We start from the raw sequence: 17610 nt of genomic DNA, 5'->3' as shown, positions 1-17610 counted from the left end.
AAAAGAACCCCCCCCAAATTTTTTTTTCAATTGAGAAAACATTGAAAAAAATGAAACTGCATTAATACATTTTTTCTACAAAAATATACTTTTTTTCTGAATACTGTTTTTATTTACCCCAAATCAGTAATAATGAACAAAATATGTGATAATTCAAGTGAAATGTACAGTATACATTTTCCACTACTAAACATGGGGGGGTTTGGATGGGTCATTGTGTTCTTTTTTTCAAAAAAATTAACAATATACCCCGCCTCTCGCCCGACGCCAGGCTCCAGCACACCCCCGCCACCCTTGTGAGGATAAGCTGCATAGAAAACGGATGGATGGAATCATCCATTAATCGAATAAATAAATGACCGATTAATCGGTTATGATAATAATCGTCAGTTGCAGCCCTAAAATTAGGTAACAGTTGTGCATCTCTCTCCTGTTTGGGGTTGCATTCTGTTTTAATTCTTACACAACAGTATATTTGCAAATTTGTGAATTAATTAATTCATTCATTCATTTTCTACCACTTATCCTCATGATGGTCATGAGGGTGTTGGAGCCTATCCCAGCTGTCTGCAGGCTCGAGGCGGGGTACACCCTGGACTGGTCGCCAGCCAATCACAGGGCACAATTCCTGAATTTGTTATAAAAATAAAAAATAAATCCCCCAAATTAGGTAATTTTTCGCAGAAAACGCATCTAATTTACCCTAGTTAGTAATAATAAACTAATGCGTGATAATTCAGGTGAAATGTACAGCATAGGTTTACCACTATTAAACGTCAAGCTAGCAGGAGTTTTTGAATAAGACATTTTTACGGGTGTATGGATCCACCATTCGCAGGCGGTCCTGGATGTAACCAATTACAAGTGGTGGATCAGTCCTGCAGAGTCAGCCAGTGAGACAGTGAGGCAGGATTCATTTGTTCGACCACTGAACATGCTTTATTTCAGCATTCAAATAATTAAAAACATCTCAAATTATTTTACATATACAAAACAGGTACAGATCCGTGTTGCGTTTCTCCCAATGGATTCTCTCTAGATGGCTTTCTGCATGTGCATTTCATTTTTTTAATTATTTTTTTTACTGTGTGAGGAAAAAATCACCTCCAGAAAAACAAGAAACAAAAGACAACAGATGTTTTGGGAGGGGGGTTTTCGGAAGATTTTAGGTGAGAACATCAAAACAATGAAAAAAAAGAGATTCTGGACACCAAGAATAATAAAAGCTGGGGTGTCATTTTTAGCACCAATATTGAAGAACATTAGTGGACGCAGGGAATTCCTTGTCCAACATTTTTGTTGTTTTTTTCTTTTGAGGTAGCCATAGGATGTTCTTTTTAAAAAAAACAAGTTTTAAAACCAATGTTTCTCTGCTGGTGGTTTTAATGTGACTTTCCAAGAGGAACAAACAAGAGAGTGACAGCAAAAACACTGTAAGACAAACATGGCTGTCAGTTTCACCGTTTATTCATCAACACCTGAAACGTGGTACAAAGCAATCGGGTTCTGTCTGTCGGGACTGTCCTTTCATTCCTCTCAAGGCACGGGGGTGTATAAAAATACAAAAGTCACCTGTGTGTTTCTGTAAACTCCAGAGAGGCCTGGATTGGCTTGGTTGAAGATGGGAGGGGGAAGTCAATTTGTTTTTTTTTTACAGAAGCATATATTATTTTCTTGTCGCCAGTGAAACAAAATGTCTTCTCTACAGGATCCATGGTGTTGGTGATGGTAAAAACAAGACAAAAAAGAGTCAGAAACAAACAAAGTAGTGGTCCCAAACGCGATGGCGCGGGCGTTGCCGCATCATCGCCATCTTTGTTGAAGTGCAGGTTTTTAGGCGTAGTGGACGCAGGAGGATGAGGAGTAGAAAAAACAAAAAGGAGGGCCAGATCAGAAAAATGTTTGGGTGGCTTTTTCTTTTTTTAAGAGAGGGTTGGTTGCTAGAAAAAAAATAAAACGCACACACTCACGCACCACAACATATTCAAGTCCAGATTTCTCTTTTTACAAGAAACAGACGGGTCCGACTTCAAGGCCAAACTCTTGGTCTGGAGCACCAACATCCATAGGAGCGATGTCAATGATGGGCAGGCGAGATGTTTTCGATGTCTTGTATTCGATGATTGTCTTGCCCCATGTACCGGTGTGTGACTGGAAGGAGGTAGAACAAATGGTCACGATTTGCAAATTCACCAGTTTTACCAACATAGTCTTTAAAGTCACAATCCATGCCTATGAATATTCTAAGAATTTGAAGTACAATACGATATACTCTATGCCTGTAATTGTTCCTTTATGTGTTTTTAAAATGAGAGGCATACTATAGGCTTTTAGAGGATCATTTTAAATTTTTTATGGCATTATCAGTGGTTTTTCGCCCATTGGTCTTGCAACGTGAATATTAGTAGTTGAAAATTTTAACTCCATTTAACAATTGGAGTGACATTCTTTATGAACTTATATTCAATGGAACACCAAACAACTGAAAATGATTCACGTTCCCTGGTCATACGCAGAAAACACTAACATTTCTACCATTCCGTAGTCGAAAATATTAATCTGAATATACAATGAAATAGTCATACTTTTGTAAAAATTCCACTTAAAAAAAACCCTTCTGTGTAATGTTCTGATGTGTTATTGTATTTTTAGACTATACACCGCGGGGCAGGTAAAAAAAAAAATTGACTGAAAATCGACTTCGAAAATCTAAAACAACATCTTGGCTTTTGTGTTGTAGGTTACAAAGCAAATTAGTGTAATATCTCTTCATATATCTCGTTAGTACATGGTTTTATTTTGTCAAAACGAGCACCAGGCTGAATGGAATTTACTGGCAAAATCCCCCCGAAAATTTTTTTAAACCATTTTTAAAAACTCAAAAACTCAAAAACACAATGGTTGTCTCAGGTGGTGTTTTGGAGTCATTTGACACATTTAGTTTACCTAATACAGGGGCGTCTAAAGTGCAGCCCAGGGGCATTTTTGGCTCGCAGCTTGTTTTTTCTAGGCCATTTTGTAAAACTAAAAAAGGAATTATTATGATATTATATATTATATAGATATTAATATATATATATTATTATATTATGATATATGATGAGATTTTACACAAACTAGCTTAAGCTAAGGTGCTGATTGTGATTTTTGAGGTAGATTTTCCAGTCAGTCTAAAAACATGAGTAAGGGTCCTCACCGTGCAGCCATCCTCCAGGACGCTGTAGGTGAAGCGGCTGTTGCCCTCAGCTCTGATCTCAATCTCGTTGGAGCCCTGGAGGATCAGAGCCTTCTTCAGGTTGCCAGTGGCAGCATCCATGTAGGAGATGCTGTTCTTGCAGTGGTAGGTGATGTTCTGGGAGGCCTCAGTTGACATGAGGCGCAGGAAGGTCATCTGGATGTTGACATCTTCTGGCAGAGAGCCCTCGCTGCCGTACTCGAACTTTGGGGAAAGCAAGGGGAGAGGTTAGAGACCAGGAACCAAGGAAGGAGGAGACTCAAGGTTACTCAAGACTCATTGGTTACCTGGAAGCCCTCGTTCATGGCCTCGCCGAACCAGACGTGCTTCTTCTCCCTGATGTTCTTGCTGATGTACCAGTTCTTCTTGGCAACCTCAGGCTGAGTGGGGGACACGCAGGTCTCGCCGGTCTCCATGTTACAGTAGACCTTGATGGCGTCCTGGTTGCAGCCCTGGTCAGGGTCGATCCAGTACTCGCCTGAAGATGGAGCGGAACAAGAAGTCAGATATCTAATGACCACTTGCACCACCTTTTTATATCGGGCATAAAGACTCACCGCTCTTCCAGTCTGGGTGGCACATCTTGAGGTCGCGGCAGGTTCTGGCGGGGTTCTTGCGAGTTCCGTCAGGGCTGCGGATCTGCTCGATCTGCTGGCTCAGAGTCTTCAGGGTGCCGTCCACCTCCAGGTCGCGGTCGCGCAGAACGTTAGCGTCATCAGCGCGGTACATGCGGAAGGGATCGGGAGCCTTCTCCTGGGGCTGGGCAATGAAGCCGAGGTCAAATCCACCACCAGGGGCGCCTGGTGCTCCGGGAGGTCCGGGAGGTCCAGGAGGACCCTAAAAATGACAACAGAATGTGTTGTTAAAACTATCTTTATGGTGTCACCTCGATCCCAAAGTTAAGTTAGCCTTACAGCAGGTCCCATCTCTCCAGAGCGTCCACGAGGTCCGGGAGGTCCAGTGGGACCGGGAAGGCCAGTCATACCGTCCTTACCAGGGGAACCAGCAGATCCAGAAGGTCCCTGTGGAGAGCAAACAAGAAGACCTTAAATATCTGAAGGTACCAAAAGTACCAAAAGACCAAAATACGCAAGTTAACTCACTCTAGGTCCAGCGGGTCCAGAAGTACCAGCAGGTCCTTGCTCTCCATTAGCACCCTATGTGTGGACAGAGAAAACTTCAGTTTGGGTCAGAATGTGCCTTTTGAATACTACATGCATGTTGAGTCACGTACGGCGGGTCCAGGAGGTCCCTGCATGCCAGTGAATCCTCTGTGTCCCTTCAAGCCTCTCTCGCCAGCCTCTCCAGCCTCTCCCTTGTCTCCACGAAGTCCGACGGCTCCCTATGAGGAGATAAAATCATTCACCTGCTCTCTCTTCGCCTCCATAGCTGCTGCTCATTATGTTACTTACAGCAGGGCCACGAGGTCCAGCAGGGCCAGAAGGACCAGCAGGGCCAGCAGGTCCCTGAAATACCCCAAAAAATTGGTCACAGACAATTCGTGAAGGTGATACATTGACTGAAAAGACAAGGGCACTTCTTTTCACTCACAGACTCTCCACGGTCACCATTCTTTCCAGCGGGTCCGACGGGTCCGGGGGCACCAGGGGGTCCGGGGGCACCAGGGGCTCCAGCAGGGCCAGACTCTCCACGGTCTCCCTGAATTGTTCCACAAGATCACCTAGTTTAGATACTCTTTCAAATAAAAATGAATGACATTATCCTAGAATAGCCAGTGGAAAACGGCTCCGATTTCGTATGATTTGATTTTCAACCAAAAATATTTAGCCCTGGTTTTCATACACTCGCTTGGTTATTGTACAGTATCGCATGTCATAGCTAGCCCATTTGCCATGTACAGTGTCATTCTGCAGAACTGAGTGCCCAAACAAACCATTCATGCTGGAATACATTTCATAATAGCGAAAACCGAGGTCCTCGCATTGATGCCTTGGTCTATTCGTCTTGTGGCTAAACAGGGCATTCTTGCTAAGACTCAATTACTGGGTGATTGTGAAGGTGGCATCCATTGGGTAGTGACATTGGGTCTGTTGAAAGGCAGCTCCTTCATTCTGGTGTGGTCTACAGCACTAACTCATTGATATCAAATCCATCCATGTGTAGCTTGGTAGTACCGATTGTAGTGTTGCCTACTCAACTCACCTTGGGTCCAGCAGGTCCATCGCGACCAGCTGATCCCTCGTTACCAGGGGATCCCTACAACACATACATGTTGCATTAATTATAATATGCTCTCACAGGACTGACTGATATACACAAACACACTCACACACAAAGAAAGTTATTTCTTTACCTCGCGTCCGGTCTCTCCAGCGGGTCCAGCCATTCCAGGGGGTCCCATGGGTCCAGGAGGTCCACGCTCACCAGAGGGGCCAGCACCTCCCTGCTTTCCGGGCTCTCCCTGTAGAGATGGCATGATTGTTATGTCTCAGAAATCGGTCTTCTGACCAGCACAAGACCATAAAAGCTATCTATTGGCGTGTGTTGACTAAATATTGTAGTGCTTTTAACTGCTCTTTAAGGTCAGGTAATACTTAAAAGTCATTTTGTTGGAGCTTACAGAAGGTCCAGGCAGGCCGGGGAAACCTCTCTCTCCTCTTTGTCCAGACAGACCAACAATACCACGCTGTCCGCTGATACCCTGAGGTCCAGGGATTCCAGCACTACCCTGAGGGAGATTACAAGAAAAAAGTATTAACACTCTGTGTTGGTGTGGGGTGGAAGAAACCCCCAGAATCTGGACAAGAGGCTTATTTTGTGGTGTAGGTTTTGTGCTTAAGAGAACTTACAGGAGCACCATCGGCACCAGGGCTACCCTTCTCTCCAGCAGGTCCTGGGACTCCGGCAGCACCAACCTCACCAGCACGACCAGCAGGTCCAGTATCACCACGGTTTCCTTTGGGTCCCTCCTTTCCAACGGGTCCAGCGGGGCCAGGGGGTCCGGCGTTGCCCTGTTCCAGACATGAATCGGGGACAATTAGCCTTCAAGCCCTGTAGCAACCTACTACACACAGACTCATTATTACTGTACTTACAGAGGGGCCGGGTGGTCCAACTCTGCCGGCAGCACCAGGGAAGCCAGTAGCACCCTTGGGAGGCAAACAGAAGCTTCATTAGAACGTCAATTTGACACATGAGGAAGGGAAGAGTTGTAACTCACAGGAGGTCCAGCAGCTCCGCGAGCTCCCTTGGGGCCAGAGTTTCCAACGGGACCCTGAATGAACACAGCACAGAGACAGTCGTATGGGAATGCTAATGACAATACATTTATGTATGGATTGGGATTTTTTTGGTTTTAACAAACCTGGGGTCCCGGGGCACCAGTGGGTCCAGCAGCACCAGGAGGACCAGCATCTCCCTTAGCACCATTGTTACCAGCCTCTCCCTTAGCACCAGGCAGTCCATCAGCACCCTGAATGGTGGCGAAGAGAAAAAGTGAGTTAAACTGGTTTCGTTTATGGACAGGAAAAGGGAAGCCATGAACTTACAGGAGGACCAGCAAATCCAGCAGGTCCAGGGGGTCCGGCCTCTCCACGCTCACCCTACAGCAGAAGACAATTTGACAAACTTGTGAAGATAATGATAGTGACTTCATAGTATATTCTTCTCAAATGTCAGCGTGACAGCTGGACCGGATCATCCCATTTCATAAAGACATAGATGGTAACTCACAGGGCCTCCACGGGCTCCAGCAGGTCCAACAGGTCCAGCGGGGCCACCCTCTCCCTTATCTCCAGTAGCTCCAGCAGGTCCGGGAAGTCCAATAGGTCCACTCATACCACGAGGACCATCTTTGCCAGGTGCTCCATCAGCGCCCTTAGCTCCTTGCTCACCCTGGACAAATCAGAGATGATCATGCATAAGATTCTCAAAAAGCAGGAGCTCTCTGTAGGTGGAATATAATGGTGGTGTTGCAACTTACTCTGTCTCCCCTCAGTCCTGGAAGACCGCCGGCACCACGCTCACCGGGCATTCCCTGCAGTCCAGGAGGTCCCTGAGCTCCGGGGGCACCAGGTGCTCCAGCATCTCCCTGAAGAAGAAGGAAAATATTACCTGAAAGAAGAACTCCGAAGTGGAGTCGGAAACAGCTTTTAGCTTCTGCCAAAATTACCTTAGCACCCTCGTTTCCAGCAGATCCGGGGGATCCACGGGCACCAGCAGGTCCGATGGCACCAGGGGCACCACGCTCACCGGGGAATCCTCTGTCACCCTGAGGATAGCAGAAAGTTAGGGGACTTGCTAAAATGAAAACTGTAGACTACTGGAGAAATCTTCTCGCCCAATAACGTTACAGGTAGACATATGGTCTACTGTTGGACCCGAGGTCAATAGTCTGCTATCAGTTAATTTGAATATGATTAGCAGGGACTTACTCGAGAACCGGCCACTCCTGGGGCTCCAGCCTCTCCGGGGACACCCTACATGACAGGACAAGAAGACAGTCAATAAGCTGTCAACGTTTCCAATAAGTGATCCACTAGAACTAAAATGCAGTCCATACCTGCTCTCCAGGCTTGCCACTCTCGCCAACAGCACCTTGGGGTCCTGGAAGTCCCTGGAATCCTGGGGGTCCAGCTGGTCCTGCCTCGCCTCTCTCACCAGCAGGTCCCTGAAGAAGAGATTATGAAGGAAACAATGAAGAACCAATTATTTGGGAGTTTGTTAATGTCTGTGTCTACTTACAGAAGGTCCAGCAGGTCCCTGAGCACCAAGGTCACCGTCCTTACCGGGGGCACCCTAAATAGCCAAAGATGTGAAGAGTTTGAGTGTTGAACTTTCCCATATGACAAGAACACAGCAGCATCTCAGAGAGGAACACTCACAACAGGGCCGGTAGGTCCCATCACTCCTCTCTCACCGGGCTTTCCAGCGTCACCCTAAAGATAAAGATTAGAAAAAGATAGGTTATCTCTACAATGGAGCAGATATCAGTATAAACTGATCAAATATACTTTATAGCTTGAGACACAGTACTTACAGCAGCTCCCTTGGGTCCGGGGAATCCCATGACACCAGGCTGGCCTCTGGCTCCAACGGCGCCAGGGGGTCCGGGGCGGCCATCTTGTCCAGGGGCTCCCTGATGAGGTGAATTAAGTTGAGTTTGAGGAATACAATCAACCAAACGCCATGTCATAATGATGAGAACTCACAGTAGGTCCCATTTTGCCATCAGGTCCAGGGCTACCGGGGCTGCCAGTCATACCCTAAAAGTCAAAGGCCAAAATGTTAAAGTGCAAGAGCAATAAAGTGAAGAAATCGTGATGAAAACGGTTAGCAAAAAAGTCTCACCTTAGCTCCGGGCAAACCAGCCTCACCAGTGCGGCCAGGCTCTCCGGTGGAACCTTTAGGTCCAGCAACACCAGGGGCACCGCGCTCACCAGTGGCACCCTATGATTGCCAGGAAAAGGAAATCAGTTGACTTTAACAGAAAACTAGGGTTGTCTATTGTCTACATATTATCTGATACTGGTGCCCAATCGGTGACATGTAAGTTGAACAGAATATTAATTGAAACACTTTAAACACATATGGACAGTGAAGTGTGTGTGTGCCACTAAATTTTGCACCAAAAGGCGTCACCCATCCTTACTTAGTTTTGTGGTCTGGTTACTATCGTTTACATCTATCAGTACACATCCTTCCAGAAAACAAACTATAACAACTAATCTAATCTATATAACTAATAACTAATCTATAATAACTGTGTGTATGCTGTACTCACTTTGGGTCCAGCAGCACCATCAGCACCAGGGAAACCACGACCACCAGTACCACCCTGCAGAGAGAGTCAAACACATACATTTTTATTCTGTTTTGGATACTCTAGTATAAATACATTATCTAACTGTTATTAAATTGTAAATGATGGAAGCTAAGATCTAGAACCAAGTCTGCTCTTCAGCATTGTGACTACTAAAATGGATTGTTTTGTTGTTGCAGTTACAGGCCTACTGCCTGTAGGGGGCACTGGCATGTTTGTGCAACATTTTGAAATTGTCTGTGTTTCGTGTGTCCTATACAGTGAAAACAGTCAATCTTAAAGATATAGATATATTTAGCTATGAGGCTTACACGCTCGCCGGGAACTCCACGGGCTCCAACGGGACCAGGCTCTCCTCTGGCTCCTCTCTTGCCCTCCTCGCCAGAAGGTCCGGGGGGTCCCTGAACTCCTGGGGCACCCTGTAGAACAAAAAAATACACAGAGAGCATAAGATTCGGAAGGCATTAACTATAAAAATTTGTGTGCTTCTATGAGATGCAAACAAGTAGACTTACAGCCTCTCCCTTGGCACCGGGCTCTCCCTTGGATCCGGGGGCACCAGCCTCGCCCTGTGAGAAACACACAAGCAAATGTCAACCACTGAGGCATATACAAATTATTTTAATAATCTGTTTCGCAAGAGCTTTACTCACAGTGTTACCCTTGGCTCCTGCAGCACCAGCGGCACCCTGGGGTCCTGGGGGTCCACGGGGTCCGGGGAATCCGGGAGCTCCAGCAACTCCAGCAGCACCCTACAGGGGGCAGCATGCAGATCCTTGTCACACTATACTTGCCAGATATGGTGAGGCAGATTAGCGGGAGATCGTCTACTTACAGGGGCTCCCTTAGGTCCAGCAGCTCCATCATTTCCGGGGTTACCCTGAAAGAGGAGAAGGGGAACTGAATTTTTAAATATACTTATTTGGGATCCGTTATACTCAGAATGTCTGCGGTTTTGGCTAACTTCAAGCAAAGTCGATCATAGAGGAGATTTGTACTCACAGATGGTCCAGCAGCGCCAGCTGGTCCAGGGTTGCCAGGCTCACCACGGGCTCCAGCGGGACCCTCGGCTCCACGGGCACCCTGAGGTCCGCCCTCACCCTGAGAAGCGAGAGAAGAGCAAACTATTTAAACTCCAGAAAATCCAATAATGGCCAAAAGGTATGCCGTAACCAATCATGTATATCCGGTACCAATCATTTTTATTTAAAATATTTATTTCATATTTAGAAGTATTTGTTTATGTCGAGAACAAAATGCAAAAAAATGAGATGACCTTGAGTGGCCCACCCCCAAGTGACCATATTGGCTCTTACTGGGTCAAACGCTGGTGACCCACATACAAACGTCGCCAGCTATCCAACCTTCTTAACCTTAAAAAAACCTATCCTGAGGATAATGAAAGCATCATGTTGTACCTTAGCTCCAGGGCCACCGGGGAATCCAGGAGGTCCAGCGGGGCCAGTGGGACCCTGCAGAGAAACAATAAATCCAACATATTCAGACAAATGTCCCAGTCAATCCCTCAAACTTGAAAACTATGACGTAGACTTACAGGAGGTCCAGCAGCACCAGCGGCACCATCATTACCACGAGCTCCCTACAGCACGACAACAACCAAGATTAGCTCCAAAGACACGTTACCATCATTCGATTGACCCGTCAATGAAACTGAAGAGAACTCACAGCAGCTCCAGCAGGGCCAGTGCGACCCCTCTCGCCGGGCAAACCACGAGGTCCCTAAAAAGCAAAAAAATAAGATTTAACCGTACGTCACTTGGTATTAGCTTGTAGAGGATCCAAGATGTTGTGCGGCCTTGTTTACTCACCATAGCACCAGGGGTTCCGTTCTCACCAGCAGCTCCAGTCTCTCCCTAAACACCAAAGACACAGAGGCGTTTGAGGCATCATTTTACCAAACCGGTGGTATTGTTGATGCTGCTAATATATACATTGGAAACTTTACTTAGTCTGATTGATTAGTTTACTCTGTACAGCAAGGGACTACGTCTGGTAACTTAAGTCAATGAGAATTACAATAGAATAGAAGAAAATTATAGAGAGTGGATATTGATCATTAAGGTAATGGCTGCGAGACTGCCCTATGATGGGTGGATTCATCCGTAGGGATTCATCCGTAGGGATTCATCCGTCTAACAAGAAAGTTGTTGAAATAGATCATAGTTGAGTCCAAATCACTTGTGGCAATCCAACCCAATTACCTTGGGTCCAGCAGGGCCACTGTCTCCCTTGGCACCATCCAGTCCGCTGAATCCCTGAGGAGAAGCACAAGTTTACGCCGTTGAGAGAAACTTTAGCAATGTTTGGATTTTTTGCAGAAATTTAGTCAGGACTTACTCTGTGTCCCTTGATTCCGGGCAGACCGGGAGTTCCAGGGAAACCACGAGCTCCCTGATGTGTAGATAAGAAGAAGGGATGTTGAGAGTTTCTTTACTAGCTTCCAATATAATTATCCAGGTGAGACCTTACCTGAGCGCCGGGAGGTCCACGCTCACCAGCACGACCTGGTTTGCCAGATTCACCCTGGTAATAGGAGAAGATGACGTTAGCATTATAAAAGTGCAGCATAGGAGGTGAATGAGAGTAGATTTAATCCACTTACGTCCTCTCCGTTCTTTCCACCTGGGCCGGCGGGGCCACGAGGTCCCATGGGGCCCTATAGAGACAAAAGCCCACACAAAAAGTCAGAATTGCATCAAGTAAAAAAAAAACTAGTTTCTGTCTCTGTAGTACTCACAGAAGGTCCAGGCTCTCCAGACTCACCGGGGGGACCAGTGAATCCCTGAGGGCCCTGAGCAGATCATACAAAAGCATTATCAATATCATGTGTCGCACCAACAATGCACTTCCTGGTATCTGGCTTAATATATTGAAGTACACTGATGTGTTTCCTTATAGGTAGGATGCATGTTAGATGGAGTGATCATTTCTATATTATTATTTTCTGAAGCAAGGAGGAAAAAGGTGTGTTCTTACGCTAGCACCGGGAGATCCAGGGGGTCCACGAGGTCCCATTGGGCCCTGCAAATGAGAGACGTTAGATAACCAGAACTGAATAGGAAGTGTGTGTGTGGGGGTCGTACCATGGGTCCGGGAACGGGCATGGCGGGAGATTTGTCGGAGTAGCCACCAGACATCTGAGGGGAGAAGTTCTGGAAGAAAATAGAGCCATACATCAGCTGGAGTTGCTTTGTTTTTAATAACTTCATAGCTAAACACTAAAACATGCAAAAGGTTTGTTTTGGTGACATTGTAAGCAAAGCAATAGATAGACTATTGCCTGATATTATGGTCTTAGTCTGTCTGACTTTGTACTTTAACTAGGTTACTAGGTTTTACTGTGTTTATGTATCACTCATACATGAGTACTAAGTATGATGCCTCAGGATGAGCACTATCTCTACTCTTCCATGCATTACTCCAATACACCAACCGGTTAACACACAAAAATAGGATTTCTTAAAAACTGCTGACTTACTCCACCGAGGCCGGGGGGTCCAGGGGGGCCAGGAGGTCCAGGCAGACCAGGCTGGCCGGGGATACCATCGTTTCCAGGGGGACCAGCAGGACCCTGCAGGGGGGGAAAGATAATATATAATACTGTTTTGTTATAACAAGTCGTTATTCAAACTGTAATGAAATCATATTCTCAGTCGTCATAAACCTCCCCTCAGATGGGGCCGTGTGACAACCAGGAAGCAGATATATACTGGTCATGTGACATCAGGAAACAGGAAATAGTATGACATAACTGTGACCAAAACTCAAAATTATTATACATTATAAGAATAATAAAACATTGTATCAATATACTGAAGACAAAGCCCCCATGTGACTATTCAGCGTAAGCTTGAAGCTTGGCCTTCATGTTTTCATTCCAAATCCCATTAAGCAGCGGATGGTTTCCTGTTTTGCACCATTTAAAACAATACAACAAGAGCAAACTGGTCCAGCACTTAAATGCAAATCTAAGGAACCTAGCTCTGTATCCAGGTAGATTCTCAAGAGGGTTCTATTTCCCCCACAATAAAGTTGCTTAGGAGACCAAAAAGACAGCACACTTACCCTGTCTCCCTTAGGGCCACGATCTCCCTTGGGTCCCTTTGAGGGAAATAAAAGTAAAAAAAATGAATAATTATATTATTTACATGGCTATTTTGTTTGGATGAACAATAGAGTCAATGACAACAGCTCATTAAAGCTCTATTGTAAACATTCATACAATATTTTATTCATATTTATGATTACGATGATGATTAATAAATGCATTTACCTCAACCTGAGATTGACCCTGGTAGCCTGCAAGCAAAAAAAAGAACAATAAAGATGTGTGATTATGAGAAACTATTATTATGGATCATTATAAGCGCCATGATGGATCACATGACGTGCAGCCATATTGGAGTAAAAAACAATGGCGTACCGTCTTCGGGGCAGATGGGGCAGCACTCGTCGTGGGGGATGACAGGGTTGGGGCAGTCGGTTGTGTCTTCGCAGATGACCTCATCGCACATCACGGTGCCGCTGTCGCACACGCAGATCTGGCATGGCTCGGGTTTCCATACGTCACGGTCCTCAAACACCTGGCCGTCAAGGGTGCAACTGCTACCCGTGCCTGAGGGGGGCGACAGAGAGGCGTAGGTGAGACAAGCGGACTGCAGGTGAAAGCGAATAAGAGGAAAAAAAAACAACCCGGAAAGTATTTTCCGTCCAGTGAAATTAAGTTATACAATTCTAACTTGTAATTACAGGAATCTGTAGGAGCAAAAAGTTGAAAGAGAGGCCATTTATAACAGGATAAATGCAGAAAACATGATCTATAAAGGAAGGTGGAGCTCGGAAAAGACATAACCTACTTCTAAATTTAAATGCGGCACATTTTGTTCAATTGCTGCTGCCGTTTGTGATTTCTCAGCAAACACAACGCAGAAAGTGGATAATGGATCTCCCAGAATACCAAAGAGCTGAGATCAGACGGTGGGATTGGCAGCAGCTGGTGGAAAAACTTTTCCATGTGTTTGCCATTAGAGGGACACGTAAAAAAAAAACGAAAAGGAAGAAGCCGCGCAGGATGTGCTTGCAGCCGCTAGGCGGCACTGTAAGACCTCATCTGTCTTAGTGAGACCTTTTTCAGTTCCACATCTGGAAAAGTGAAGATCTGCTCCTTTGTTCTTTACCTTACATTGAAAACATTTTATGCCCACACGCTAAAATCTCACTTTAGATTCTTGCACAGGATACATGATTATGTTTTCTCTCTTACTCCCACCCCCCCACCACCCAAGGTATCTCCTCACATGGCCAACTCAGCAATGGGCCTCAGGCGGTGTTAAGTTTGCAGCAATGTTCTCTACAGGACCACCTCCCTGCTGGTGTTGCATCTAAAGAGGAAGGTAAAATATCCCAAAGGTCTATTTCCCATTTTAGGTTGCTTTGTGTTTGTGTTAGGAAATGCATGGAAGGGGGGGTCATTTAAATAGAAGCAAGCCTCTAGAACCCTTTGACTGGAGGAAAACCTGCATCAACTTGCTTAGCATGCATTAGGGTGGGGGTGGGGGGCAGGGAGAGGGGCCTTCTTGGGATGCCCCATGCATTACGCAAAGCCTGCACTGCTTTTGTTTATCTTATATCTATCTCTAATGGAAATAATTTGTGCATCAAAATTAATATTTCTACTGCAAAGGTTTTCCTTCCTCCCTGCCGCCACGTCCGCATGAAAAGAATATATCCACTTTCCAAAAGGCTGGTTGAGAAAGTCCAGAAAACAGTGATGAGATGATGACACTTACGGTCGTCCTCGCCCTGTGCTCTGACCAGGAGCACTGCTGCGCTGAGCAGCAGCGCCAGCCGCAAATCCACAAAGCTGAACATGTCTAGATGCCACTAGACATGTAGACTCTTTGAGGCAAGAGAGGAAAAAAGTTGGGGATGTCTTCTCTTTCTGCTACACTCCACTCATACACGGGTGTTTGGGGTAGGGTCCGCTTGTCCACAGTCCTCCTGACCCCAGCAGAAAACTCCCTACTGCCTACACTAACTTTCCACCAGGGTTTTTATATGGGAGTCTTCACTGGGAGGCGCTGGGACTGGAGCGACTGGGACGCACCCTCATTACCCTCTTGCTGCTGCTCACGTTTAGGGAAGACAAGAATGGACCCCTCCCTCAAAGGAAGAAAAAAACACATGAAAAGAAAGAAAGAACAGAAAAAAAGGTCCCTCCTTCCATAATTCCACAGCAGAAAAGGTTGGAGTTGGGATGAGGAGGAGAAGAGGAAAAGGGGGGCGAAGAGAAGGAAACTTGATCCTGAGGAACATTGGTTGGTTGGAGGAACATCTCCTCAAGCGGCAGCCACGGGATTCTTCCAGACTTTATTCCTTCTTCTGATCTACTTCCTGATTCTAAAAGTCACTTTATCATACTCACATTAATTTTTCTTTTGATCCATGCATTTTTTCACACTTTCATGCGTTTTCTGCATGATCATGGATGTTCTGTAGATCTACCTATGGAGTATTATCATATTATATACGTCCATCACACGGCCTGCATATGAAATCAAAGTGAACGCCAGGTGGTGACCAGAAGAAAACTAACTCAAAGAAAGAGGCCTTTACCAAGTGGATGCCATCAAGTGGCATTGTGGGTATTGTAGGCTCATGTCAAGTATATTCCTTGATAGACACATCTAAGCATCTGTAAGGCCTCATCTGATATATCAGCTGTATCATTTGGTTCTTATTGTAATTGATAATATATACATTGATACTGTATTCCCATAAACAAGAGTATCCCTGCACATTTTAATAGTAATAGGCTATTTGCTGGGAATATATTCATATTTTATCATTTGAGGGAAGCCTCGAAAATTCACAGCTTCACAACATATGCCACACATTGTTCATGTTTTATAAATATTTAGTTTTAAAAAGTGCACAATTTTTACATGCTTATGTCTTTGTGCTGCTTTGAAGTTTCACACTTTGTCGCGTGGTCCTTGAATGTACCATAGTTGTGTGCTGAGCTGCCTATACAGGAACACTAGCTTTGACAGTCATTGTTTCGTCTAATAATTACAACAATTGCAAATGTTGACCCAAAATCGTCAAGTTAGCAGGAGGTTTTGGTTTTTTAGTGTTCTGCAAGGTAACCCCCACGACAAGCCTTAAATTTACCTTCAATGAACCTCTAAATCCTAGGACAGTGCTAGGTCAAATAAAACCTGCTTGAATGTATTTTTTCAACATGAATGCACCCAATCGAGCCCCCCATCTTGAGCTAAGACGAGATGCTTCCATCTGTTATGGGGGAACCAGATGTTTTCTTTTTTAGCAAAGAGTCTGCCAACAGATATCTGGAGAATTGAGTGCTTGTCATTGGTACTGAATAATAAAAAAAAAACATTTTAAGCAGATGCACGGGTGACCTGCCGGTCTCCTGCAGATGATTGTGTGCAGGTGAGGTGTAACTAAACACAACCCGACCATTACAATGGAAGGGAGACACAACCATGTGATCCAGCAGCAGCAGCAGCAGTAGACACGTTGCACAGTCTGACGCTAGCCAACTAGTCTGTAATTCACTCCTCCTACTCTCTCTCTCTCTCTCGCTCGCTCGCTCGCTCTCACACACTGCAGATACCTTCACATTATCCATGTGTCTGCCTGATCTTTTTTTCTTTGCTGGGAGGAGGATGGAATGCAATCTGCCCTTCTGGAGGAAGGCCGGCAGAAGAGAGCAAAAAAGCGCCACCTCATCATTCCCTGATTCGACCTTCTACAGCAAGAGTGTAACAAAGTAACACAATTATAAACACATGCACACATTGACAGTCACAGTGTCATAAAATAATGTCAACCACCAGTGTTAAGTAAATTCATTACAGAATGCTACCCTTTTCACCGGGTGATGCCCCAAATATGCCTCCTACGCTTATTAAACATATAAGTGGTCATTATTAATGAGTCATAATGTAAGATAACCAATGAACAGATGGAATCAGAGGCACAGTTTAGCCTTTAGCCTTGTCATCAGGCTAGTACTTAGACGCTAGCAGTCTACGGAAGAGGTTTCTTCTCATCCATTAATTCATTCATTTTCTACCGCTTATCCTCACGAGGGTCGCCAGCCAATCACAGGGCACATATAGACAAACAACCATTCACACTCACATTCATACCTATGGACAATTTGGAGTGGCCAATTAACCTAGCATGTTTTTGGAATGTGGGAGGAAACCGGAGTACCCGGAGAAAACCCACGCATGCACTGGGAGAACATGCAAACTCCACACAGTGGGATTGAACTTGGATCTCCTAGCTGTGAGGTCTCCGCGCTAACCACTAGACCGCCGTCCAGCTTCTCTAATCCAGTGCTTCTCAAATAGTGGGGGGGTAAACAGTGAACTGTCAGGGGTTACGTACTTTCAATGTTACTGCAGACCTGCCAACATGTACACATTTATCGTACTCAACATGTAATTCCACTCTTGAATACGCTTGTATGCTTCACAGCATACAAACATGTTACCGATATCATCATATACCCATAAACATTACCGATGCATTGTGAAGG

The 17610-nt window shown here is 45.3% G+C and overlaps 1 protein-coding gene across 2 annotated transcripts; it reads right to left on the bottom strand.

Moving 5' to 3' along the window:
• Positions 1-1451: 1451 nt before the first annotated feature.
• On the bottom strand, positions 1452-15174 carry col1a1a (collagen, type I, alpha 1a). Of its 2 annotated transcripts, none has more exons than XM_058049833.1 (49): positions 14828-15174; positions 13462-13653; positions 13312-13337; positions 13104-13139; positions 12517-12609; positions 12122-12190; positions 12015-12059; positions 11776-11829; positions 11641-11694; positions 11508-11561; positions 11376-11429; positions 11240-11293; positions 10847-10891; positions 10704-10757; positions 10573-10617; positions 10436-10489; positions 10020-10118; positions 9853-9897; positions 9671-9769; positions 9533-9586; positions 9329-9436; positions 8979-9032; positions 8546-8644; positions 8407-8460; positions 8235-8333; positions 8080-8133; positions 7940-7993; positions 7758-7865; positions 7630-7674; positions 7368-7466; positions 7179-7286; positions 6929-7090; positions 6745-6798; positions 6561-6668; positions 6417-6470; positions 6292-6345; positions 6046-6207; positions 5817-5924; positions 5550-5657; positions 5399-5452; positions 4787-4894; positions 4648-4701; positions 4470-4577; positions 4339-4392; positions 4150-4257; positions 3793-4072; positions 3523-3713; positions 3197-3439; positions 1452-2151 (listed from the first exon to the last, which is right to left on the bottom strand). In XM_058049833.1, exons 1-49 carry the CDS (start codon positions 14907-14909, stop codon positions 2005-2007), a joined length of 4347 nt encoding a protein of 1448 aa, XP_057905816.1. In that variant the 5' UTR covers positions 14910-15174; the 3' UTR covers positions 1452-2004. The 2 variants fall into 2 exon arrangements, with proteins under 2 accessions (XP_057905816.1, XP_057905817.1); XM_058049834.1 differs by lacking the exon at positions 14828-15174 and adding an exon at positions 13895-14058.
• Positions 15175-17610: the final 2436 nt, after the last annotated feature.

The sequence above is a fragment of the Doryrhamphus excisus genome, chromosome 15 (assembly GCF_030265055.1).
Source record: "Doryrhamphus excisus isolate RoL2022-K1 chromosome 15, RoL_Dexc_1.0, whole genome shotgun sequence".
NCBI lineage: Eukaryota > Metazoa > Chordata > Actinopteri > Syngnathiformes > Syngnathidae > Doryrhamphus > Doryrhamphus excisus.
This window is presented reverse-complemented; position numbering and strand designations above follow the sequence as displayed.